This window comes from Corylus avellana, chromosome ca8 (assembly GCF_901000735.1).
Source record: "Corylus avellana chromosome ca8, CavTom2PMs-1.0".
NCBI classification, from domain to species: Eukaryota; Viridiplantae; Streptophyta; class Magnoliopsida; order Fagales; family Betulaceae; genus Corylus; species Corylus avellana.
In genome coordinates this window covers 3,997,302-4,022,945 of record NC_081548.1, presented here as the reverse complement: position 1 = coordinate 4,022,945, position 25,644 = coordinate 3,997,302, and the positions used below count along the sequence as shown (strand labels likewise).

The window sequence follows — 25,644 nt, the reverse complement described above, 5'->3', positions numbered from 1 at the left end:
AATATGGAAGGATCAAAATCAAATCACTTCATATTATATAATTAATCAAAAGCTATCACATGTTTTTAACTTTTCAAAGGCGCACTAAATCATTGCTTTTAAAGGCAGTTCAAGTTCAACCTACAACAGCATATTCTAGAAGAAAAAGAAATAAGACAAAGACTTAAAAAAAAAAAAAAAAAAAAAAAAAAAAAAAAAAAAAAAAAAACCTCTACCAGTGCTTTCTGATCCAAGTATAAATATGAGTGCTTCACATAGTTAAGAATCTACAAGAACAAAATGCGATCATTCTTGACAACATTGATTCTGCTTAGCTCATGCTTTGATATTCTTGGAGCTCTTGGGGATGTTGGGACGGCCACGTATTATGTTCCTCCATACTTGCGTAAGTAGAAGCATATTACCTTAATTATTGATATTCTGTTTTAAATATTTAATATTTAGAGATCACAAAGCCTTTTTTTTTACCAAAAATCAATCAAAATAGAATGAAGTTTTTGATGAAATAGAACGGTAAGAAGGCATATATATAAGCATTTTCTCGTTTGTACAAGCACCATAATGATTTTAATATGGTAATTGGAAAGTAAAGTATATATTAAAATAAAAAATTTGCAAGTACTCTGTCTAAAATAATATGGTAATTTGCACAATCACACATTAGGATTTTAATAGAAAATGTTTGAGAGTATTACAACTTTTACTATAATCCCTTGATTAACGTGAATCTGTATTTTATGAAATTATACGCTTGATGAATTATCTTGTCAATTTGTATATAATAAAAACTGTTGTGTCACTCACCCATCTTACTTGGTTTACTATGTTGATAAAGCAACGAAATGCAACGGTGACGACCAGAATCAATTCCCTTCGGATGGACGTTTTGGTGCTGTGAGCGTGGCCTTATGGGACAACGGAGGAGCATGTGGTCGGAAATACAGGATACGGTGCATCAGTGGCCGAATGCGTCCGTGCACGAATAAATCCATCGTCGTGCAAATAGTTGATTTTTGTAGAAAGGACCCATGCCCAGCAACAATGGCACTGTCAAGAACAGCCTTTCGTGCCATCTCAAGATATCCCTCCAAAATAAACGTCGAATATATACTGTAATAGCCTTCTATCATCCCTTCTATTTTAGGAATAATAATCATTTTACTAACCAATCGTGCTGATGTATTATTGCATTTTGTTGTAGGATTTAGCGAGTGCATCCAAGCCTCAGATGCAAGAGAATTTTGGATCCATTAATGTTTCAAGATCACCTGGATTTGAATTCTCTAAATAGTATGTCATTGAATAATTTAATTTCTCTGAATCATGTGAGATTGTAAGAGGGGAGCATGGCTTCAATGAATAAAATATAGTCTTATAATACACTTTTCCAATCTTTTATTTATTTTTCTTTATTTTTTGGCAGAAAGGGTTTCCACTCTTTATTTTTTAATTATGGCAGAAATAGGCTCAAGCCAAGACGATGATGGATGAGAATGCATTTACAAGGTGCTTGCGCATTTCTCTTCAAATTCTAGGTGTTGTCTCAGGAAATATGGATGAAGAGTACGAACTCCCTCCAGGTATAATGGCGTCTGCATTTCAATCAAGCGAGAGACCTGCACAGACAGCCCATTTGTTAAACATATATCTAGAACAGTTTCAATTCTTGTTTTTGAAGATTGTAAGCGGGATAAATAAATGAAAACAAAATTAATCCATTACAAAAAAAAAAAAAAAAAAAAAAGAAAAAAAAAAAAGGGCGAGTTTTATTGAAAAATATACAAAATTTCCAGAGCTATAGCTGACTATAGAAAAAGTTTTGAGGCTTAGTTCGTGCAGATGTTCCTGCTTGATGATGACTTGATCTTAGCACATTTGTGAGATTGACCTATCATCCTAAGTAGACCTTCATGACCACAAAGGATCATTATGAGCATATGAAAATCTTCTCAAGTGCCAACTCTGACTTTCAGGTCAGGTGACAAGATGGCATCAAGTAAACTGGTGAAATCAGCAGGGTTAATTGGGCATTGGTGGTAGATCTCTTTGCTTGCTGGAAAGCGATTAGTGGTAGGTTTCTGTTATGCGGTTTGGAAGATGATTCCATCATGCCTTATATGGTATCTTTGGAGGGAAAGAAATGATTGGAGCTTCGAGGACCGTGAGAGGACTTTAGTAGAATTGAAGGCTTTTATTCTTTAATACTTTTTTATTGGGCTGCAGCTTTTGACTTAACATTACAAACTTTTTTTTTTTTTTTTAATTTTTAGAAATTTTTTGGGCTACTCGCTAGATGTCTCTCGTCTTGTATATTTCTGGTGTACTTAGGTTGCACCTTTGCTCTTTCAAATAAAATTGTGATTACTTATCTAAAAAAGAAAGACTAACCAAGCTACAACAATTTTATCAATTCATATCTTCGCTATGAGCTAAACTAATACTATTATTTTTTCCCATAGAGAGAGAGATCCAAATGGGAAATGTATTCAAGAGAAAAGAAGACTTACTGCTCGGCGGAAAGCAAACATCTCTTCTTGGCCAGATAGCATTGATATAATACCAGTTGGGGCACCTCCTGAGCCCACGTTGCCTTCTGCTAAAACATTTCTGCGAAGTTTCCCGCCTTCTATCTCTGTTTCAAACTGGAAACTGGAAGCACGAAAGCACACTTGCTCAGAATCTCAGAGAACATAACTCAGACCACCAAATTAAAAACCATGACAGACTGACAGGCTAATTTGTCAAAGAAAGAAGTGTTTATCAAGAATGAACTGTTAAGTATAGTTGGCACTTTCTGAAGGACCCATATAAAAGCATCATGATCTTTTAGTATGCAATGGCCTGTTGAGAAAGAGTTTGATGCGTAGCTAAAATGTGAACTGTTCAACTATTTGAAGGCATTCAGCAACAACAAAAAAAAAATAATAATCAGCAGGTTCTAGTACAGGCCTAGAACATCAACATTGCTTAATATCGAGATCTCATAAACTGATATCTATCAATTTAAGATTTTTCTGTACAAGTAAAATGCTTACCTCTCCAAGTCAAAAAGTGTACCCTCTTCAGTCCCTTGAAATAATTCATCAATTGAAGAAGCTGCTAAACAAAATAGGCAGCAGTGATGATTGTATAACTCATCGATGAGGGTGATAAACCGCCGTGCCTGAGAAGAAGCACAAGCCCAATTTTGTTTAAATGAGAAAAAAGATGTGAAGCAAGCACGTGTTTAGATGAGTGTATATGTAAAAGATAGGAACTCAACTATGTATTAATATGTGTATATATTTAAGATCCAGCTGAAGAGCTTAGAGGAGGACATCATTACCACTTGGCTCTGATTCTAACAGGGACAGTTTTGTCTTAAGCTTTCTTCCTCTACCTCTCCCCTTAATGTGCTTTGTCTGATCCAGTTTGACAATTAATGGATTTGAATTTGCAATATTGGCAGGTAACTACAATTGAAGCTTAAAGTGATATAAAGTAATTATTGTAGTGAATTTCCTATATGCTTTGTTTAGTTCCATCCCATCCCCGCTCAGTACCATGCTTGGCAATAGAGGAAAATACCACCAACATTATTGGGCCTACAACAAAAGATTTTTTTAATAATTGTTGGTTGAAGCTCAACCAACTTAGGCAAACATGTGACAATCACACATATAAACTCTAACAAGTAAAAACAGTACCTTGTCACGGATTCGCATACTCATACTCGGAATGTCAGATATGAAGACAGTATGATAATTTTCTGCTACTGCAATATAATCTGCAGCACCTACCTAAAGACAATTAACAATGAGGTCAAATGCACATACAGACGTACAGTACCCCTAAAATAAAAAAAAATTAAAGAAGTGCATCTTAAGTTGAAGAGAGAGTAATTGTCAAATAGTTTGTATTTCTACGCATCTATGGTATCGATGGAAGGAAGGGAACGTGAGTGTCTAAAAATTATTATGAGTTTCATATGCCTCAAGAAAGGGTGCTAAAAAGTTGCCCAGTTGGATTCCATTTAAGAGCAGTTAGTAGAAATGCCATTTAACTTCTATTACAGAGAGGCCTCACTCTTCTTTTTCACATTTTTCTCTTACTTCTAAACAACATGGCTATGTTTGCCAATGTTTTTGTTTTTTTGTTTGCAGTCACTCAAAACAAATACATTAAAAAACAACTCAAATCACTCCCCAAAATACAAAACACTTTTTATAAATGTGTTCTTCCCATGTAGGAATATTTTGATAAAACATATGTTCAACTTTTACAGAGGTAAGACCTAATTTATTATATAAAAAGTTTTTTTTTTTTTTTTTTTTTTTTTTTAAAAAAAGGAAGATTAGGTTAGCCAAAGTGGATAGCTGTGCGTGGTTGCATGGCCAGCCTATCTTGGTCAAGGTAGCCGCGCAGCCACCCTTGTATTGGTCAGGTTGTCACGCCACCTTTGTCCTAGTCAAAGGTGGTTGCGCAGTCACCACCACAGGCTTGGGGTTGCCGCAAGGCCACCCCTCTCCTCCACTGAGAGTGGCCACATGGCCACTCTTTTTTTTTTCTTTATAATTTTTAAATTTTCAGGTTTTTTTTACAGGTAAGGCTCTACATTTGTTTGAGTTTCTCAAACAGATAGAAAAACATTTTATTAAATGTTGACCCTACCAAAACACACTTCTAAAAACAATTCTCATCTTTATGTCATTTTAAAACATATTTTCAAACCAAAAACACAAAACACTCTCCAAAATACATTAACATAACCATAATTCTACTAGTTGAGTCTATTGTGAATTTTTTTTTTTTTTTCTTTTCTTGAAGTTCCCTAGAGCTTAGCTTGTTCTAGCTTAGGCTACTAATACATCATAGTTATAACTTTTAATCAGTTAAAGAAGTAGTATCCTGGCAATAATCTAGTTCCCTTTTTTTTTTAATAAGAAAAATTTGGACTATTTCTCGATTTGTGTGTATCACCCTTGCAGGGGCCATGCTAATCTTCTCTATATCATTCTAATTTTGACAATAATCTACTTTATAAGAGGTGGGACAATAAGTTTGGAAGATTAACTTGTTAAGTGAAAAACTAAAGATAAAAGAATACGAAGCTTCAATGAATATTGTGGGTAGAAAAACCAATATCATATTAACAAAAAAATCATCATTAAAAAAACAAAAAAAAAAAAGCTAATACAAAGGCAAGCATGATACCGGCCGACCACAAAGATACTCGAATGTGAACCTTGCCACTCCCTCACAGCTTTTAGAAACCTCCAATTTTCTGATCTGATAAACATGAATATCTTTGAACTGGATAAGGTAATTTATTAAATGAATAACATATGATAAATAAGTACCTGCCAAACATCACAGGAATAGTATCTGTTGTGATTTGTCCTCCCAATTGGTTGGTGACTTCACACCATATTTTCTCAAACTCCTTTACACCAATGCCATCTAAAGGCCAAAAGTAATGAGCCTGCATGTTTTTATGGAGCTCAAATTTCAATCACCAGAAAGAAACATGAATACATACGCCAAACAAATTATACATAAGCTTTGATTTTTACATATGTGAAAAATATGTTAGTATATATTGTATACATAATGATGTGTGATATCCATCAAATTGAGGAAACAATTATGACTAGAACAGCTATGATAATGGAGCATTAACACGAGCTAACCAACTTGTTAAAAAATGAACTTAGCTGAAATGAAGATATTCATGTACATGAGAAGATATACAAGAACCTATAGATTAACAACTAAAATAAGAACAAAACATTTAAGAGGTAGCAACAAAAGCTGGTATGACATGGGAGAGAAGGCTGAGATGGCTCAGATGTACAGCCATGTGGCATGTGCAATGAAAAGAAATTTCTCTGGCAAGAAGTGATTGATGGCACAAAAGGACAAAAAGAGACAAGAAAGATATCATAATATGGCAAGAAACAAGCATTATCTTAATAATATACAAGGATTTTTGATAACTAAATATGAAGATTGAAATCGTAACCCCATTGGGGACCTTTATGTCCTGATTTGCCAACCTTGATCATTTTTTTCACCTACCTCTATATATATTATCTTCATATTTATAATAATTAGGTGCCTGTCCTAGAACTTGAGACACTTGGTACAAATGTGGGATGGGATCCGGGTAGGTCTTAGGTGGATTTTTTTTAAATAAACATCTACTTAATTATTTCTCTGATGAATATTTCTTACCTCAGGACAAAAAAACAACCTTTAATTAAAGGTTTGGCCGAATACTCTTGTTATTTTTCTTGAATATAAACTAAACAATTACAATAATGAGAGCGAAAAAGATTGGAATAGTTCTGAATTTGACCCATAAGTTTCATAATTTCCAGAGGTGGAAGACAAAGTTGCTGAGTATCTAGCTGTCTTCACTCTGTCGTACAACAGCTTAGCATTTTAATGATAAAGCTGCCTATCAAAGAGAGATACAATCTGAATGGCGGATAAAAATGAATAAAAAAGTACTTCTGCAATCTACAAAAATAAAATTAAAGAGAGCACCAATGTAAAAACACATTTATGGAATCTGTTAGAGAGAGAGGGAGAGAGAGACCCTGATTTTCGATAACTTTAAGAACACATTTTCATTTATTGATTGAAACATCAAACTGACCTCCTGTAGTCCAAAATTTAGGAATGGCAATTCAGTGGTTGATAAATCCATTTAAATATTGTGATAACTTCAGTACCAAGAAAATACATTGATAAGATGTCAAAAGGTTATGCTAATTTTATTTTATAGTTTTCATGTAGTCATGGAAATATCTATATACACAACAAATGACACAGCTTATAAGTACTTTCTCCCAATTTTTCCCTTCTAAGAATCTCTAAGAAGTTCTTACTTGATTAGCTCCTTCCAGCACAATTGCGAGTCATGATTCCATACTTGTATTGGAAAAGAGAGAGAAAGAGAGAGAGAGAGAGAGAGAGAAACAATAATTAAAAGTACTAATCTCTAACCTCATCTATAGATCTTTGTGCAATAAGACGGCGATAATCAATCTCACTTCCAATCAGAACAATCTCACAATGCTCCTCCAATTTGGCAAGAAATTTTAGGAATATCTCCCACTGCATACCGTCCTGCATGAAAAATTTGTTGAAACAAATTAAACTTAGTAATAAGTACCATCCCAAAAAAGACTCTGGAAACCCTTTAAAAAATCTAGCAGATGACATTATTTGCAACAATCAAGCAAGTTTTACAAGATAACTTGAAGATATATTAGCAAAGAATTTTGAGGTTAAAACGTCTTCTTCAATTCTCACCCAAGAAGTTACAGAAAGTTAGAAACAGTCGAAACTGATATAATATCAATATATATTGCCAAATGCCAAGAAATGCCATTACCAAAAAAAAATCAGGATTCAAATCAGTTTTTTCAATGAATTTTATTGAAAGAACACCTGATTTAAGTCATTTGGTGCTCGATTACTGGTGGCCACAAGAACAGTTCCAGTGCTCAACAATCTGCTGACAATTCCAGATAAGGCCACAATAGCAAATACATCAACAGTCTGTAATAGAAAGCAAGAAATCTAAGTCACAATGAGTTGCAAAATCAATGAACTAGTTCTTTCAAAAACATGCACTTGCCATTATGAATACCCTCATATGAACAAAACATGAAGTGATTGTCAAAATTTAAATAGTGAAAGAGGGGCTGAAAGATGCAACTCAACCTTATAAAGACAGATTTACCATTTTTAACGTCCAACTTCCATAGATAAAATAACTTATCAAAAAAAAACTTCCAAAGATAAAATAATTAGAAATTTTGATAAAGAGACTGACAAAGAGTATGGATAATAAATTTTCTAAATGAAGACAGGATAATCATAGAAGAAGCGGACCATGAATCTTGATTCAATAACTCAACCTTTTTTACTGCATCATATAAAAATCTAGGAGTGCTCAGCTGTCAAAATATGATTCATTCTACTCAATCATAGGCCTTTTGTTGGTTCTCTCTTACATATCAACTTCTATTTGCATAATCATCAACAGTAGTATGGTAATAACTTATACTGATCAAGGATACACAATCGCTGTCTGAATAAACTGACAAAAGGTTAGGAATTCACCCCTTGCTATTCTGAGGAACAGGCAGAGCCCACCACATCCCACTTCCTTTTTGGTCGCCTGTCTCAAATAACAGTTCTTGCTTCCTTTTTCAGGGAACCAAAAAAAAAAAAAAAAAAAAGAAAGGCCTCCTTTACTAGTAAAGCAAATTCATTAAAAACGCAAGGGGCACAACCCAAGTACACAAATTGTATACATGAGAAAAATACCCAAAAAGATCAAGAATGAGGAAAGAGAGCACAAAAAATCTACAAAACTAGAGATATTGAGAAGGGCGCTAATAGAGATCCATCAAAAAAGGATTTAAGAAAACAAAGCTATGGCTCCAAACTCGTCTTCTCACAATCCTCAAAGCTTCCGGCATTCCTTTCTCTCCAAATGCATCACATTAAACAAAAAGGGATGCCAAACAAATTAAAAATCTTTCTGACCAAACCTTCCTTTCCAACACGCCAAGAGCTCCACCACTTGTTTGGGTATAACCTGCTCTGCTCCAAACATCTGAAAAACTAAATTTCACAACTCTCTTGCAATATCACAGTGAAGAAGAAGGTGATCAGGAGTTTCTCAACCCCACCGGGCCACCCCCCCTCCCCCTTCCTTTCCAACACGCTAAGAGTTCTACCACCTGTTTAGGCATAACTCGCTCTACTACAAACATCTGAAAAACCAAATTTCACAACTCTCTTTCAATATCATAGTGAAGAAGAAGGTGATCACGAGTCCCCTCCTCCCCTTTTTACACATAACACTAGTCTATCACTATAATGTGACGCTTGCGGAAACTTCCATCCTTATCAAATGTTAGACAAGATGAAAAGTCTATTTCAAATTTGAATATATAAAATTTCATCTCTCCTTATTGAACATGCAATTAATGCCCAATAGCCCTTTACTCCATTTACCTGAGGAAACGATAACAAAAATCAGTTTCGATTGCACTTCAAGAGACTTTGGAACTCATGTCTGGCCCACGAGGGTCTCAAAATCAAAGCTCCAGGGCAAAACATAAAACATATACTAGACAAAGAATTTAAATAACAATTTTTGATATTGACTTTTAAATATTTAGTCAATATCCAGTTGATGACCAACGGAAGCATGTATCTTTTTAACTTAAGTAAGCAGCCATGCAAGCTTTTGTCAAGGCATTAACAAGGTTAAAGGGTGCAAATGACAAATCATACCTGGATTTCATCAAAGCAAAGAATGCTAGCTCCTCTTTGATCCGATCGCCAGTCAAAGAGAAATTTGTCTGCCACAGCTGGAAGAATATTTTTCATTTGTACCTCTTGCTTATACCTTTCTTCTGCAGCCAGCCACTCCTTGACTTTTGTATCAAAGGGAAGATTCATAATCCAACTAGAAAGGCTAGACTGCAGAGACTTCTCCTCCACTTGATTCTTCCATATCTTATGCATATGTTCATTAATTTTAAGCATAGCCTGAAGATAAAGATAATAGAACATAATTTACTCTCTGTGTTCAAGTATACAACAGTTAAACAAAATAGATGGAGTGTTTTCAATAGACCAACATAGAATGCAAGAATAATTATAAAACTTTGACCCAATGTTGTCAAAACACAACCAAAAGCTCACCTCATGAAAGTGATACCTTCTTCGATGTTTAACAATTCCCTCAGTGGCACTATAAAACATATCCATAAGCATTGTCTTCCCTACAATATCCACAATCGTATCTTCAGTTAATTTTTGTCTTATGAGTCAACCAATTTCAAAGAAGTTAAATGTCCAAAGAAGCTAGGCGTTGTCGTATGGAAGATGGTGTCCTCTTGCCTTTTGTGGTGCCTATGGAGGAAAAGAAATGATAAAAATTTCGAGGACCGAAAGAGGATGTTGGAGGAGCTAAGTCCTTCTTTTATTCTCTTTATACTTGAACAGCTGCATTTGGTGATTAGTCTTAATAATTTTCTTGTACTTTTTATTTCTCCTCCTAGTGAAGCGTTTGAGCTTTTAATGATATTTTGATTACTTACAAAAAATGTCTAGAGAAGCTAAAAAATAATTGTGAAGGCTACCACTTCAATCTATTGTTCTCTGAACAATGACAGAATTATACCTAGGACGATGCAATCAAATGAGAAACAAAAGCCATTTTTTGCTCAAAAATATTTGTTTTCCGGATAAACATTAATAAAATTTAGCAAATTACCACTTCCAACATTGCCATATATATATAGCCCTCTTGGGGCAGGAGGAGCAGTTGGACGGCGACCAACAAGTGAATCTAGCTTCCTCTCTCGGTTGAGGTATGAAACCCATTTCCCCACTCCTGGTTGTACATTGTCAGATTTTTTCCTAAGTCAAGTGAAACTCCATTAATATGGAAGCAAAGTGAAGTGCAGAGAAGAAAGTGAAGTATATTTTCAAATAATAGAATGCTTGAATAAATTTTCATCCACTAGTTTAAACCATAATTTTAATACAAATGGCACACCCCCAACACACCCACCGCCCCAAAAAAAAAAAGAAAAAATGAAAGAAAGAAAGAAAGAAGAGTAAATTATCGCCCAACTGCATCATTTTCTTGGGTAAACTGTAACTCTTGAAGCCAATTCAAACAACCTCATGGTAGAAAATTCAGATGTTAGACACTAGTACATGAAAGCTGACTTCCTAGCCCAGAAAAAGAGTAATTTTTTGTAGACTTATGCATGCCTATTTTATCTTGTTCAACTTACTTACAATGTCGCAAATTACACGGTAGACATGTTTCTTCGTGAATTTTACAAGTGCATGGTAGGAGGCTGCAGTCATGTAATCGATTTCAATAGATGATAGAAGAGCAGCAGTGGCAATGATGACGGCTGTAAATGAGGTTGGTGGTGCAATGGGAGTGATGAAAGACTGGGAGGGCTGTGGTGATTGAATGCAGGAGGCAGGTGATCTAGGCTAAAAAGGTGGTAAGGTAGTGGTCATTTGAAATCGGTGGTGAACTGTTGGATACAACTGTGGTGGTGTATGGAGAATGTGGGATAGTGAAACTGGTGCAGAGATGACTTTTTTTTTTCTTTTTTTTTTAAGGTCATTTGACTTAATATTCTTTGGTAGTATAGTATATATAAATTGGGAGCAATAAAAATTTAAAAATGCCATTGAATACGGCCATTAGTATTGGATTACAGCAATATAAAGAGCTACTACTGCAATTGTTAACAATAGCATTTAGGCACTTCAAAATTAAGACCTAGTATTCCAATTCAGCAATGCTACTCTCACAAAAAGTTTTTATATTAATGCCTGTGACAAGAAAAAAGTTACTCATCACAGTCATACAAGAAACCACCTGCAACTCCCAATCCATTAATTCTTTTTCACCTTGGTCTTTCATTTTTATAATATATATAGGTGAACTTCAAGTGGCCACAGAATTTAATAATATATAGGCGGACTTCAGGTGGCCACAGAATTTAATAACATGCAATTATGCTTTAAGTAGCATTTGACGGTTTCCTTCGGATTTATATACAAGTCTTCCAGCTTCTGTAACACTTGTTATCAATGAGTTCATTCAAGATCACAATAACTGATCTCATCTATATTCTATTCTCATCGGCTTTGACAATAATGGTTATAGCCCTTGTTTACTTCAGTAATTAATTTGTTCAGTGCTCCTATACTACATTAAGCACAAAAAAAAAAAATAATAACAGTATCATCTAATGGGCCTTCAAAATGCTACAGTAGTATATAAAATAGAGTTTAACCTAAACAATTTGGAAGGCACAAATTCGTATGATATGACTTTAATTAACGGTTCACTATTACTTCTTCCAGATCACAACATTTCATTGTTAGGGATTGTTTGGCAAACTATAGAGTTGACTCAATTCAAATCTTAGAATAAAAACTTTTTCAAGTTTGAATTAGTTTTAGTTTGTACACAATTTGTTTAAACCATCCATTATCAAATTTTAATCATTTTATGATACATGCATACACTGATTTTGGAAACAAAAATGACGAATTAAGAACCACCTTCTCGATTTTACACAATTTGAAGAAAAAAAATGAAAACCTATGATACTGTTCACGACTGTCCCAGTTCTATGGTTTGCCAAACACCCCATTAGACATTTTGATGTGCCTGGTCAATTTAGTTATAAGGTGACGTTGATGGCAAAGAGCAATCACTGACATGGGTACTTAGTCCAAATAGGAATTTGCTTAAGTTTTGTGCCTCACCGGAACATCCATTTGTCAACAAATTTACTTCGATGCTTTTCCACTGACATCCATATATCCCCCTTCTGCTTTAGTTCGGCTTCCTCCATCAAAAGCCTTCGTCCTTCATTCTCCCTGTTGTTCTCCCAGTTAGCTAAGTTTACCTGTTAAATTAGAAGGGAAGATGCACAAGCATTCAAAACTAAGTGTAAATAGTCTAAAGAGTCTAAATAAATGACAATTGCGACAGCTAATGTATTATAGTATAAGAAATCCAAATCATACATGATATTCCTCCATATCTCTTTCATACTGCTCCAACCTCCCAAGTAATTTCTCTAATTCTAAAGCAACCCTTTCCTGGAAAGGATCAAGTTGTAGCTTCCCCTGCTCAATCAGATTCCTGTATTGTGCCAGCGGTCCTGAAGGAGAAAATATCATATAATAATCTTACTAAGAACAAGATGATGTCATTGAGAAGGTCTAGATGAATCAATGAATTGAAAATCAATATGAGAAACTTAAATAACTGAAACCGTGTACTTAAACAACAACCAATCCGCCGCACAAATTCCCATTTATTCTCTTTCCTCCTTATGATCCGTTGGTCGAATGCAATACGAACATCTTAAGCCACTGGATAGAATATAACTCACAAAAACCTTAATGTGTGTATCTATGCAATAAAAAAAGTAAGGGTCCGTTTAATTTAGCAATTTTAAAAATGAGGTGTGAAAAATAGCGATTTCGAAACTCCATTAATGAAATTTTTTTAAAGTGCAATTAAGCGTTTGGTAAAATCGCAATTTGACCTTTAAAATTTTGTGCTTTTAAAACGCGTCCCTTCATTTTTTTCAAACAAACTCACAAATGGGATACTTTCCACGACTTCGTTTAAAAGCACACTTTTAACCTGCGAAATTGCTGCCAAACGGACTTTGAGACTTTGAGTCTTAATACAACTCTAAGTTTAATCCACCATACATTGTAATAATAATGGTTGGGGGTTTCTCATTGGGATATATGTAACATAACCCTTTTCATACGACTCTGAACCAAGTCAATGTGCAATTGCGAAGGTCCTAAAATTCTTTCTTTCATTCTCGCCAAAGATGCTCAGTTTTCAGCTGTGACCATAACCGTATTCTCCCTCTTCTTTGTTTTTTCTTCAATCATTATCGAAATAAATAAGACCATACTAATTAGCCACCAAGAACAGGTCTCAGCCCTGTAATGCTAACATTCACAACATATCAAGTTTGTGTCATAATCATCCTTGTCATGCCGTAAAGACAATCTAGCAAATAATTAAAGAAAACTTCGATTAAACACCAGCACATCTATAGAATTCCATTCTCTTTATGAAACTGCTTTCTAAACTAGCTCATTTAACGGAAAAGGTAATAAAATAAAAAATGCACAAATGAAATTCAATGCACATCGCATATACTAAACCTACATAGAGAGAGAGAGAGAGAGAGAGAGAGAGAGGACCTGGACGCTTGGGGGAAGAAAGAGAGGATGGATCACAGTAGAAGCGAACCGCATTGAAGCGAGACTCGAAGGTTCGACGAGCAAACCCTAGAGAGAAAAACGACGAAGCAATCGACGAGGCTCTTCTCATTTTCTCGACTCTCTCAGCGATCGAGGAATTTCAGAAACAGAGCACCTCGGACTCGGACTCGGAAACATCAAGTTCGCAGTGCAGTGAAGCCGTGTGGTCTCTCTGCAGCCAACACACAGAGAGAAGGCGGAGTGACGTGGCCAATAAAAGGAACTGCCACGTGGGAAAAACTTGGGGTTTTGCGCCGTGCTGGGGGGAATGCGTGACGTGGATATAAACTTGGCCGCTGGATGAGAGTACGACAAGGTTGTCGACAAATCTCACGGTCAGAGTTGGTCCCCACTCCCCATATATAGCCGCTGGATAGATCTATTCCACTAGAGAAATTATTTTATAATTTTTTACTACAAAAATAATCAAATTAGCTAAAACGTACGTTAATCTGTTTTGTGAAATGTGAATGGTTTAATATCTTTCACATCTTATCGACTAATTTATTTGAAGTTCTAAAAGATTTTAACCGTTATTATTAAATTAAATATTCAGAGTCATCCTCCAATTAACGTATTTTTAATTAATTTATTTCAATTTTATTATATCCTATTCATTTTTTTTTAAAGATAATATAAGATATTTCATTAATCAAAGAGAAGACTGAGCATACTATTCTATCAAAACAATATCACAATCGGAACCTAGTACATCACAAATCCAGGTCCTTTCAATGACGTGTTTACATGCCTCTTGGCCAAAATATGTGCCGCACAGTTGGCCTCACGACTAACATAAGTACATAACTACAATTCCAATTGGAAAAATAATTCAAGACCATTTTCGTGGCATCTACAATGCAAGCTAGCCATACCGAGTTGTTAAGATTGTCTTTGAATGTCTTTAAGAGGTAGCTCAATCGATTAGGACCACGCCTAATGAAGTGGAGATCACTAGTTCGAATCTTCTTCTCCCCTCTTATGTGGATATGTCAAAAAAAAAAAAAAAAAAAAAAAAATTGTCTTTGAATTGATAGCTCCTTGCATAGCATCCCCTTCTAAAGACATTAACGTGACACCGATGGCCTTGCTAAACTTAACCGCCTGGAATGCAGCCATTGCCTCAGCCGCTGATGGTTCAAGGTGGCCTCGGATCGACAGACATTACGCAGCCTCAAGGTGGCCTCAGCCGCTGCTTCCTTGGTTTCATTTCCTTGGCTCCTTGTTAGTCTCATAAACTCCTCCGCAGCCTTTAACGCGTCACACACCAACACACTCGAGTGGATAAAATTCCCATGAAACACTAAGTCATTTCTCTAGAGCCACAATTTTCTAGCGATTCACACAAACAGAGACAGTACCTCAGTCGTTCCCTTTTGGAATAACTCATCTGCAACCTTGTAAAAATCAGAGCCCTCAAACTATTATTTTTATGCTTGCTCCCCATGCATCCATTGCTGACGGGCATGACCATAGGATATGATGGACTATCTCGGCTTCCCTCTCACAGATTCGGCAGAATGGATCAGCACTAACCTTTCGCTTCAGGAGATTATCATTGGTTGGCAAAAGATTATGGCACGCTCTCCACATAAATGTTTTTTCTGCATTAGGAAGAGGCAACTTCCATAAGAGATCTTCCTGAGCTCACTTTGATCCTTACGTGATGAATATTCAGCTTTGGTAATTCCCTCTCGTTCTTTGGCGATATGATAGGCACTCCGGATCGTAAATTCCCCCTTTACCGTGCCTCTCCAGATTTGCTTGTTCGGTTGATTTGTAAGACTGAGTGGCAAAGATGTAATAATTTATGCCTCTTCTGGGTTAAAGCTAGCCGAGATTTAGGGTCTGCTCCATCAGTATGAATCAGCGTCACTACGTCAATGATGTCGCAACCCTTGCAATGGCTGAGAGTTGTGTTTGTGGGGGTGGGGATTGGATCATATATGTACGAGGAAAAGGTATCCATTTGTCATCTCAAATCCGCACGTCTGTCCCCTTTCCAATTCACCATATTAATCAGTCTCTCACTCGATCACATGCACTATGGATGCTCCGCCAAGCAAATGAAGGCTTTGACCCCAATTGCGAGTCGAGAATAGATCGGTTCAGATAGTATTTTGCTTTCATGATTCTCGCAGTCAAACTGTCCGTAGTCATCTATAATCTCTAACATTGTTTGGCTAATTAACAAGGCTTTGTTGAAACAAACAAGGTCTCTAAACCCCATTCCCTCCTTAGCTTTAGTGATGCCTATCATTTTTTAACTCATCCAATGTATCTGTTTGTCATTCTATTGGTGTTCTCACCAAAACTTTTATATGAGAAAATTTATCTCATTACAAAAGAGTCTTGGGAGAAGGAATACGCTCATACTGTAGGTCGATATAGCTTGGATGACCGCCTTGGATAAAAATTTGAATTATAAATGAAATTTGAATCACGAAATTTAATAATAGCAATTTAAATTTTAAAACTCAACGAAAAAGTTGTCCTAAAAAATCTAAAAATCCAAAATTAAATCCATAATTGAGATGCTTCATTTTTTTCGCAAAAAAAATTATTATTTTTTGCATTCTCGTATTCATCTAGCACAAATCAATATTGAATTGACATGCTCCATTTATATATATATATATAATATTTTGTTGCTAGATATAATAATTATACGCAAGCTTTGTCCTTTGAGCAGACGGAACAAGATGGCTTTATAGCCGTTGAAGCTGAGTCCAAAGTTCCAAACCACATTCTAAATGCAAGTCTCAGCCATTAGGCCAAAGCTGCTCCGTGCGATCAACACAACAACACTCACTACCTCACTCCGCCACCTATCCGACGCCACCACCGGCAAAAGAGGAGCAGAGCAGCGCTGCTTAGCCCTCCTCCAGGACCAATTCTGCAACTCTCTCCCGAAGCTCGCGCAGACCCACACCCACATCGTCAAATTAGGACTCCAAAACAACCCTCTGGTCCTCACCAAGTTCGCCGCCACATCCTCTGATCTCGGCGCCATTGACTATGCCTCGTCGTTCATATTCTCGCCCGACGCTGGTACCCGGCTCTACGATACGTTCCTCTTCAATACCGTCATCAGAGCTTATGCTCAAACTAGACATTCAAAGGACAGAGCTTTGTATTTTTACAATGTTATGCTTGATTATGGAGTTTTGCCTAATAAATTCACGTACCCGTTTGTACTCAAGGCCTGTGCTGGACTCGGGGACCTGAATTTGGGCAAATCCCTTCATGGGTCCGTTGTGAAATGGGGATTTGATGATGATGTTCATGTTCAGAATACTATGGTTCATATGTACTGTTGTTGCGATGGAGGGATTGAGTTTGCTCGGAACATGTTCGATGAAATGCCGAAGTTGGACTCTGTGTCTTGGAGTGCGATGATTGGAGGATATGTCCGATTGGGGTGGTCGACAGATGCGGTTGGTTTGTTTAGGCAAATGCAGATGGTGGGAGTTCGGCCGGATGAGGTCACTATGGTCCTGGTGCTCTCTGCGTGTATAGATTTAGGGGCACTTGAGCTTGGGAAGTGGGTTGAGTCGTTTATTGAGAAAGAAAGGGTTCAAAAGTCTGTGGAGCTTTATAATGCACTCATTGGCATGTTTGCAAAGTGCGGTGATGTTGATAAAGCTCTAAAATTGTTTAGAAACATGAGGGAGAGAACAATTATATCTTGGACTTCTGTGATTGTTGGTCTGGCAATGCATGGCCGTGGTTTCGAAGCTGTTTCCTTATTCGATGAGATAACGGGAGCTGGGATGGCTCCTGATGATGTGGTCTTTATTGGGTTGCTTTCTGCTTGTAGTCACTCCGGGTTGGTCGAAAAGGGCAAAAATTATTTTGATTTGATGATAAAAAAATTTAAAATTGTACCTAGGATTGAACACTACGGATGTATGGTGGATATGTTATGCAGGGCTGGGCATGTCAAAGAGGCACTGGAGTTCGTTCAAAAAATGCCCATTGAGCCAAACCCAATCATTTTGCGAACCCTGATTAGTGCTTGTCATGCTCGTGGTGAGCTCAAGATTGGAGAGAGCATCACTAAATTGCTAATCAGAAATGAGCCTATGCATGGACCCAACTATGTATTACTTTCCAACATTTATGCAAAAATGTCCCATTGGGAGAAGAAAACCAAAATTAGAGAGGTAATGGACAAGAAGGGGATGAAAAAGATTCCTGGGAGCACTATGATTGAGCTAGATAATGAAATTTATGAATTTGTGGCTGGGGATAAATCACATTGGCAGTACAAGGAAATTTATGAGATGGTAGACGAAATGGGGAGGGAGTTGAAGAAGGCTGGATATGCTCCCACTACATCAGAGGTGTTACTAGATATTGATGAAGAAGATAAGGAAGATGCTTTAAATAGGCACAGTGAAAAGCTGGCTATTGCTTTTGCCCTTCTCAATACACCACCAGGAACTCCTATTCGGATCGTGAAGAATTTGCGAGTTTGTGGTGATTGCCACTCTGCTACTAAGTTCATCTCCAAGATCTATAAGCGAGAAATAGTGGTGAGGGACCGGAACCGGTTTCACCATTTCAAGGAAGGGTTTTGCTCATGTAGAGATTTCTGGTGACAAACTAGTTGTAATTTCAATAGTATCGATTCTGTGGCTGAAATCATAGATTCATAATCGTCTTGGCTAATGGAATCCCGTGGGAATTGTAGTGCAATAAATCATGCTTGACTCCCATCTCATGATCATTCAGTAATTCGTATCATGCCAAAGTTTGACCAATCTATCAATGTTACAACTGGAAAAGTTCCTTCCCCAAAGTTCAATCCAAGCTGATATTTCAAGATAACAGCTGAAGGATCATCTTCTAGAAGAAAACACAATATAAGAAATCTGGCGTCCAACTCGAGTGTGGATGCTGCTGACCTGAATTCCTTATTCCATGCTGATTTATGCTTCTGCTGTGACTTATCCTTTGTGCAGGGGTTTGGTCTTGGCAAAACAGTCTACAGTACTGATCAGGTAATCCTCCTAAGACTGAAGAAATGTTTGTGGTGGGGTGAGCTTTGTTGCAACAGGATCATACTTACTAATGATCAATCAATGGACAAGTCCCGAAGCAATGATTCTGGATTGTTTTACCTTTTACAATGAAAGAGATTAATTTAATTATTTAATTTATATTCTAACACTCCCCCTCATGTATGGACTTAAGCTCTCTTTTAATAAGTGAGCTTGACATGTAGAATATTTAATTGAAATAGGAGGTAAATAATAGAGATAAAGTTCAAACTCATGACATTTGCTCTAATATCATATTAAATTATCATTTATCCCAAAAGTTTAAGCTGATAGAGAGTGATGAATTAATCATTTAATTCATATTCTAATATGACTTCAAAGACATGTAGTTGCTGATGAAGTTGTCATTATTCTGTGAATGAAGAAGCCCTTGTATTTACATCAGATACGATTCTTCATTTTTTACATCTTTTTATCTTCTTGGCTTTCATGTGTAAATTTAAATGTGCAGCTCTTTATCTTCCAAAAGTATAAATGTATAGAGTTTAGAAATTAAAATTCAAGGACTATGTTTTGGAAAGTTGAACCAAAACACTTTCATATAAATTTAGTATAGTATGAGAGTCAAAGGTTATGAGTATTGAGTTCAAACTTGGAATCTATAATTCACCTTCGTTAAATATTACACGTGTTGTGCTTCATTTGTTAATGAGGAATTTCAGCCTACACGTGAGGAAGAGTGTTAAAATATTAAGTAAATTATTAAATTCAGCATGTCCTATTAGCTTAAGCTTTTGAAATAAATGATAATTTTTCATATAAATTTGACAGCATGTTCTTCTGGTAAATTTATATGTGCCTATTACAAAAAAGAAAAGGTATTTAGTAGACTTTCATACTACTCCTATACAACTATAATACGTGGCGACAAAAATTAGTTTTTGGATCAACAGGGGCTTATAATAAGAAAAAATTAATGGCTGATTGTCACTGCCACATTACCATAGTTGTATAGCAGTCGTATGAAAGTTTACTAAATAGTATATCTCATTAAGGAATGAACCAAACCAGGTGGTTCTCATATTCAATTAGGATTGCCTAAGTGTTTCATAGAAACTGAACAACTGGCATAGAAGAATCTTTAATCTTGTAAATAATGTGATTAAAACCTAGAACTCTCCTTGAAAGAGGAGAAAAATACTATTAGACTATAAAGGCCCATTTGATTTACAGAATAGACCCTTGGAATGGAATGATTATTCCTATGGAATAGTCATTTTTTTGTTTGGTAGGGGTCTATTTCTGGGAATAGTTATTCTCCTGAGAATGACTAATCTCATACACAAGAATAGCTATTCCACTCATTTTTTAGTGGAATAACTATTCCTTATGGATTTTCCAAAAAAAAAAAAAAAGCCATTATTTTTATTTTTTATTTTTTAACCCTAAAATTTGTTTTTTTTTTTTTTTTTTTTAAAAAAAAAAAAAGGGGAAAGCCTAGAATTGGAGGGGTGGCCGGCAACCCCCCTTCCCCCCCCTCTTTTTAATATGATTTTTTCTTTTTTTCTTTTCAAGAATGGTGGGGTTTTTGATAATTTTGGTTTAACTTCAATTAGAATACATATGTTGTTACCAAACAAAGGAATATGAATAATCATTCAATTCCACTTTCTTCTATTCCTGGTAATAGCTATTTATTTTCCTAATGAAATACTCAATCCGCCAACCAAACAAGCCCTAAGGGTAATGATAACCGCATTTACATTACTTCACTATCGTCTTTCTATATGAAAATTCATGTTTCAATTTTTTTCGTACTACATTCTAAGTTCAATTACAAAAATGGAATACTAATGTTACGAATCAAAATGTTTCACATGACTTAAGTGCAATCTTAACAATATATATATATATATATATATATATATATCTTTGATACCCTCTCTTGCAAGCCGATTTGTAACGATGAATTATACATTAATTTGTATCATTTAACTACTAAATGATTACTCGTCACTAGCTTTATGTAACTTGTCAAGAGCATTAGTTTTGACTTACTAGATTAGTGCCACTCAACTCTTCACTCATGTATATATATAAATTCACAATTTTTTATTAGTTCAAAATTTTCAAATAAGTGATAATTTAGCATGGGAACGGAACCTTATGTACCCAACAGGCCAATGCATAAAGGGGTTATGGCTCAACCAAACTTGAGGGAGTGCCTACAAACTCCCACCGCCTAGGCCTCTCATATCATTGGTTCACATTGGGCATGTGTTATTATAGTTTTGTTCAGATAAAGTAGCCACTCTGACCCTTTTTTTTTTGGCCTTTTTTTTCTGTGAAAAAAAAAAAAGAAAGCGTGCAGATTATAAACATACATGATACATCATGATAGGTATAGATAACGGTTGTAGTTCGTTGGTTTCATTATGAAGATCAAGAATGCAGAAATCTGCAGATGTGGATGGACAAAGATGTGCACTAGTTCGAGTGCGTGCGCATGCTAAGTAGAAATCATTTTCCGGTGGGAGTTTTTTTTGTCAAGAAAACACAAATGATGAGGGAACTCTATATCTCATAATTTTTTTTTTTTTTTTTTTTTACGAAATTTTATAAAGTGTAATATTCCTACATGTGGCCCTAATTGGATGGGGCTGTTGAGGATCGCGTTTCTAAAACGCAAAATTTTAAAGGCTGGACGGTGATTTTACCAAACCCTTAAATGTGTATTTACAAATTGCATTTTCATTAACTGCGTTTTGAAATAGCTATTTTTTCGAAGTACCCATTTTGTGAGAAGAGTTCTTTCCATTTCATTTAAAATTTAGAGTATTTTGTTTGTGTATTTAGAAAGGATAAAATGGTCCAAAAAATAACCATTTTACCCTTCCAAAATACATACACTAATTGAATTCTCTCTATTTCATTTGAAATAGAAATGATTTGTTTCCCATGTTTTGAAACCGCTAAACTAAATAGACACTTACGCATTTTTTAGTCTTCAATTAGTCTTTTGAACCTTCTCATCAAGAAAAATCAAAATACAAAATGATATTGAGAATTGACAATATCTAATATGAAATTTTTATTAGATTTAGTGAAATCATCTTCCTCTATAACACTCAATTTTGCCATTATCAGCAATGGCTGCCCACTACAATTTTATTGGCCCCTTTAGCCATGTTATTCTATCATGCTATCCATGACTCCAAAGAAGCCCAAGTTTGTAATGAAGAAAAGAGGATAAGGAGCTCGGCATTAGCAAAAGAGCTTCAACTAAGCTATAGAAACTTCATTTTCAGAAACAGACAAATCTAAGAAAATAATTATAATTATTTATCCAAATATGGATATTAGAAACTTAAAATAGTACAAGGTCATATTTAATGGAGAATCAGTCCGATCATTTTGGGTTTTTCCTTTTCTTTTTTTGGGAAAAATAATTAGGACAAAGTCTTTGATAGGCTATACTGCAAAGATCACATAATAAAAGTGAATATAAATCAGTAGGAAGATTGAAATTCTTTAGCCATTTGTCATAAAAGGTCAATCCCAATAAAGTCAGAAGATCATGAGGATTTTTTTTTTTTCTTATATCTCAAAATTGAAGTCTTCCTAGAGTCCTTATAAAGTCATCCAAAATGTAATGTGGCTTTTAAAATCACCAATAGATCAAAAGTTAATAAATCACATCTCAAATTTAAGAGTTATTTTCAAAGTCACATCACACTTGGGATAACTTTAGAAAAACTCTAAGAAGGCTTATAGCTTTACTCCTAAATCACCTATAACTTTTAGAACACGTTTAGTATGCAGAATAAATTCTTAGAATAGAATGGTTATGGTTTGATTGCACACTATTTCTAGGAATAGCTATCATCTTAAATAATAGGGAAATTATATCAAAACACTTTGGGTAAGCACAACAAAAAAATTTTGTCCCTAAATTTTTTTTTTCGACAATTTACTCCCTAGGTCAATCGAAATGCCAAGAAAATCCTTATTGTCAAATTTTTTTAACTGCCGTTAGATTGGTTGAAACGCACTGTTTTGCAACGTCAACATAATAATTTTTTATTAATTTAATTTAAAAATTAAATAAAAATTAATAAAAAAAATTTTCAAAAAAATAAAAAATAAAATAGAAGGGGTGGCCAGAAGCCACCACTGGCCACCCCCAGGGGCTGGGGGTGGCCTGCAGCCCCTGGGGGTTTTGGGTGGCCTCCTAAACCCTAGGGGTGGCTAGCGGCCACCCCAAGGGTGGTTAGGCCACCCCTAAACCCAAAAGGTGGCTGCGGGCCACCCAACCTGGGGTGGTTTTGGGTGGCTCGCAGACCACCCCTAACCACCCAAGGGGTAGCTACTAGCCACCCCTAGGGTTTATTGGTGGCCTACGGGCCACCCCTAACAACCCTTGGGGTGGCCGAACAGCCCTTGGGGTGGCTTGCGGCCACCCATTGGATTTAGGGGTGGCCGGCAGCAACCCCCAGCCCCTAGGGGTGGTCAAACCACCCTAGGGTGGCTTCCGACCACCCCTTCTATTTATTTTTAATTAATTTTTAAATTAAATTAATAAAAAATTATTATGCTGGCATAGAAAAATGGTGTGTTTCAACCAATCTAATGGCAGTTAACAAAATTTGACGGTAGAAATTTTCTTGACATTTCGATTAACCCAAGGAGTAAATTGTCGGAAAAAAAAAAAAAATAGAAAAATTTTGGCGTGCTTATCCAAGGTGTTTTGATATAATTTTCCTAAATAATAATAGACTTTGTTTTCTCAAAAACTCACTTTACCTTTTTTTTTTGTCTTTTCTTTTTTTCAAACCCATAAAAAAAATTTAAAAAAAAAAAAAAATTTGAATGAAATCTATGAGTGGCCAGCTACACTAACAGAACAGTGGGAGCACACCACCCCCACGGTGCCATTGGGGATGGGTAAGACTAGCCCTCAAGCGTCATCGAAGGTGGTCGCGGCCACTCCCGGGTGTTCTATTAGGATGGCCGGCCACCTATATATATATATATATATATATATATATATATAATAAATCTTGGATAGTTTAGGAATTTTAGTTAAATTCCAGAGAGAACATATGTGTTGTCGCCAATCAAAATAATATAAATGATCATTATATTCCTACCTCTTATATTCTTAGCAATACTAATTATTAAAAGAAACATACTCGATAGATTTTCTAAGAATTCATCCATATTGAGATAAGAGTTACAATAACTCAAGAGACAAAAAAGCTCAAGAATTAAGAGTTACAAGAACTTAAGAGAGTGAAGAGTTACAGGACAAAGAACTCAAGAACTCAATAGATTCTATGACCTGAATTGAAACATCGACTGCTATGATCGAAACTTGGACTTCGGCGACTCTTGGCCTGCATCGTCTATTATGGCCATACTTGAACATCAGCAACTTTTTGATCTGCATTGGTTACTTTGATCGGGATTTGACATTAGCAATCTTTTGGCTGGCATCGGCTATTAGAGCCGAATTGGGGTTAACTATGTGCCTGAAATTGACCACATAAGCCAAACATATGCCTCTTTGGGCATTTTTTTTTCTTCGAAATATAAAAGAGAGATACATGAGAGAGATTGTCAAAGAGACTAAAGAGTGTATGGAGAGAAAAAAACACAAAAACACACAAAAAAAAAAAAAAAAAATCACAAGATGGTGGTTCGGCCTATGGCCTACGTCCACACATCAAAGCCTTTTACATGGCTACATTTTTCCTTGATATATTTAGATTGTGTACAATACTCTATTTATAGAGAAAGAGTATGCACGTTACATGTATTTTCTACTTTCTCATTAACAACAATAAAGTTAAATTTATCATTTATAACTTTTGTCTCTTAAGTTCTTATAACTCTTAACTCTAAGTTTTTGAAATTCTTAACTCTTGAATTTTTTGTCTTATAACTCTTAACTCTTAAGCTCTTTGTCTCTTAAGTTATTGTAATTATTGTCTCAATAATCTATTCCTATGGAACCAAAATGCCGTCTTGGCATTGAATTACCACCAGAATTTGGGGAAATAATGAGTTATTAGGTCACCAAATCCACCGCATTTTAATTGAGTAGGATGGAATTTGACCAATTAAAACCAGCAAATTGGCATCTCCTGATAATGACACCCATCATTTCAACATGCCAAGTCTTTTCCATGCCACAATATTAGGGTTAGCTTTAATGTCATGGACCTGGTTCCCATGCAATCATGTTTTTATTTTTTTCTTTTTATATGAAATTAATTAGTTAGGGTAGGGAGATTTGACAATTTTAATTAAATAAGTTGGATTAGAGTTAACATATATAGTCTTATACACGTGTCTCGACACATGATATTTAGAGCTGACAATTTTGACACTATCTGGGAACTCGACACAATATTAGGGTGTTATAGTTAAGGGGTATGGCTCTTTTAATTAAATGAGTCTTATTATGATTGACATATATATCTTATACCCACGCCTTAACACAACTCGAACCCCAATTGGACAGTGTCTAAATATTGTGTTTTCAACCAGTGACCCTTGGCTTAATAGTTTTTTTTTTTTTTTTGACATGTCCACACAATAGGAAAAATGATGAGAATTTAATCTACTAACCTCAGTTTTATAAGGCATAGTTTCCAACCGATTGAAAATGATCAAAAGGCTAAAAGTTCACGTTATATTTCGGTTTCAGTTGAACACATAGACACTAAATCAGTAAAGTTTAGCATGGCATGTGCAAGCTCTAAGCTTTTGATGACACCAT

General features: G+C 35.6%; 3 protein-coding genes and 1 non-coding gene across 4 annotated transcripts; 2 read left to right on the top strand and 2 right to left on the bottom strand.

The window, feature by feature from the left end:
- Positions 1–279: 279 nt before the first annotated feature.
- On the top strand, positions 280–1,267 carry LOC132190215 (EG45-like domain containing protein). Its single transcript, XM_059605136.1, has 3 exons — positions 280–385; positions 836–1,112; positions 1,202–1,267. The coding sequence occupies exons 1-3, from the start codon at positions 280–282 to the stop codon at positions 1,206–1,208; spliced, it is 390 nt and encodes a 129-aa protein (XP_059461119.1). The 3' UTR covers positions 1,209–1,267.
- A 76-nt stretch (positions 1,268–1,343) lies between these two features.
- LOC132190214 (uncharacterized) lies at positions 1,344–14,012 on the bottom strand. The gene is made up of 14 exons (XM_059605135.1): positions 13,795–14,012; positions 12,586–12,722; positions 12,322–12,464; positions 10,289–10,434; positions 9,715–9,794; positions 9,301–9,558; positions 7,438–7,548; positions 6,991–7,113; positions 5,340–5,461; positions 5,194–5,263; positions 3,687–3,779; positions 3,036–3,163; positions 2,508–2,649; positions 1,344–1,616 (listed from the first exon to the last, which is right to left on the bottom strand). Exons 1-14 carry the CDS (start codon positions 13,922–13,924, stop codon positions 1,500–1,502), a joined length of 1,800 nt encoding a protein of 599 aa, XP_059461118.1. The 5' UTR covers positions 13,925–14,012; the 3' UTR covers positions 1,344–1,499.
- On the bottom strand, positions 4,924–5,026 carry LOC132191193 (U6 spliceosomal RNA). Its single transcript, XR_009441222.1, has one exon. It is a non-coding gene; the product is annotated as a U6 spliceosomal RNA (small nuclear RNA).
- A 2,552-nt stretch (positions 14,013–16,564) lies between the features above and the next one.
- LOC132190241 (pentatricopeptide repeat-containing protein At4g21065-like) lies at positions 16,565–19,106 on the top strand. Its single transcript, XM_059605165.1, has one exon. The coding sequence runs from the start codon at positions 16,608–16,610 to the stop codon at positions 18,456–18,458; it is 1,851 nt and encodes a 616-aa protein (XP_059461148.1). The 5' UTR covers positions 16,565–16,607; the 3' UTR covers positions 18,459–19,106.
- The last annotated feature ends 6,538 nt before the right edge of the window (positions 19,107–25,644 follow it).

Excerpts from the sequence above, each read along its gene's own strand:
- LOC132190215 (XM_059605136.1), top strand. The coding sequence starts at position 280 with ATGCGATCATTCTTGACAACATTGATTCTGCTTAGCTCATGCTTTGAT. Across the intron at positions 386-835 it reads TTATGTTCCTCCATACTTGC|CAACGAAATGCAACGGTGAC; the intron begins GTAAGTAGAAGC and ends ATGTTGATAAAG.
- LOC132190214 (XM_059605135.1), bottom strand. The coding sequence starts at position 13,924 with ATGAGAAGAGCCTCGTCGATTGCTTCGTCGTTTTTCTCTCTAGGGTTT. Across the intron at positions 12,723-13,794 it reads TTCTTCCCCCAAGCGTCCAG|GACCGCTGGCACAATACAGG; the intron begins GTCCTCTCTCTC and ends TTTCTCCTTCAG. Across the intron at positions 9,795-10,288 it reads ATATGGCAATGTTGGAAGTG|GGAAGACAATGCTTATGGAT; the intron begins GTAATTTGCTAA and ends TGGATATTGTAG.
- LOC132190241 (XM_059605165.1), top strand. The coding sequence starts at position 16,608 with ATGCAAGTCTCAGCCATTAGGCCAAAGCTGCTCCGTGCGATCAACACA.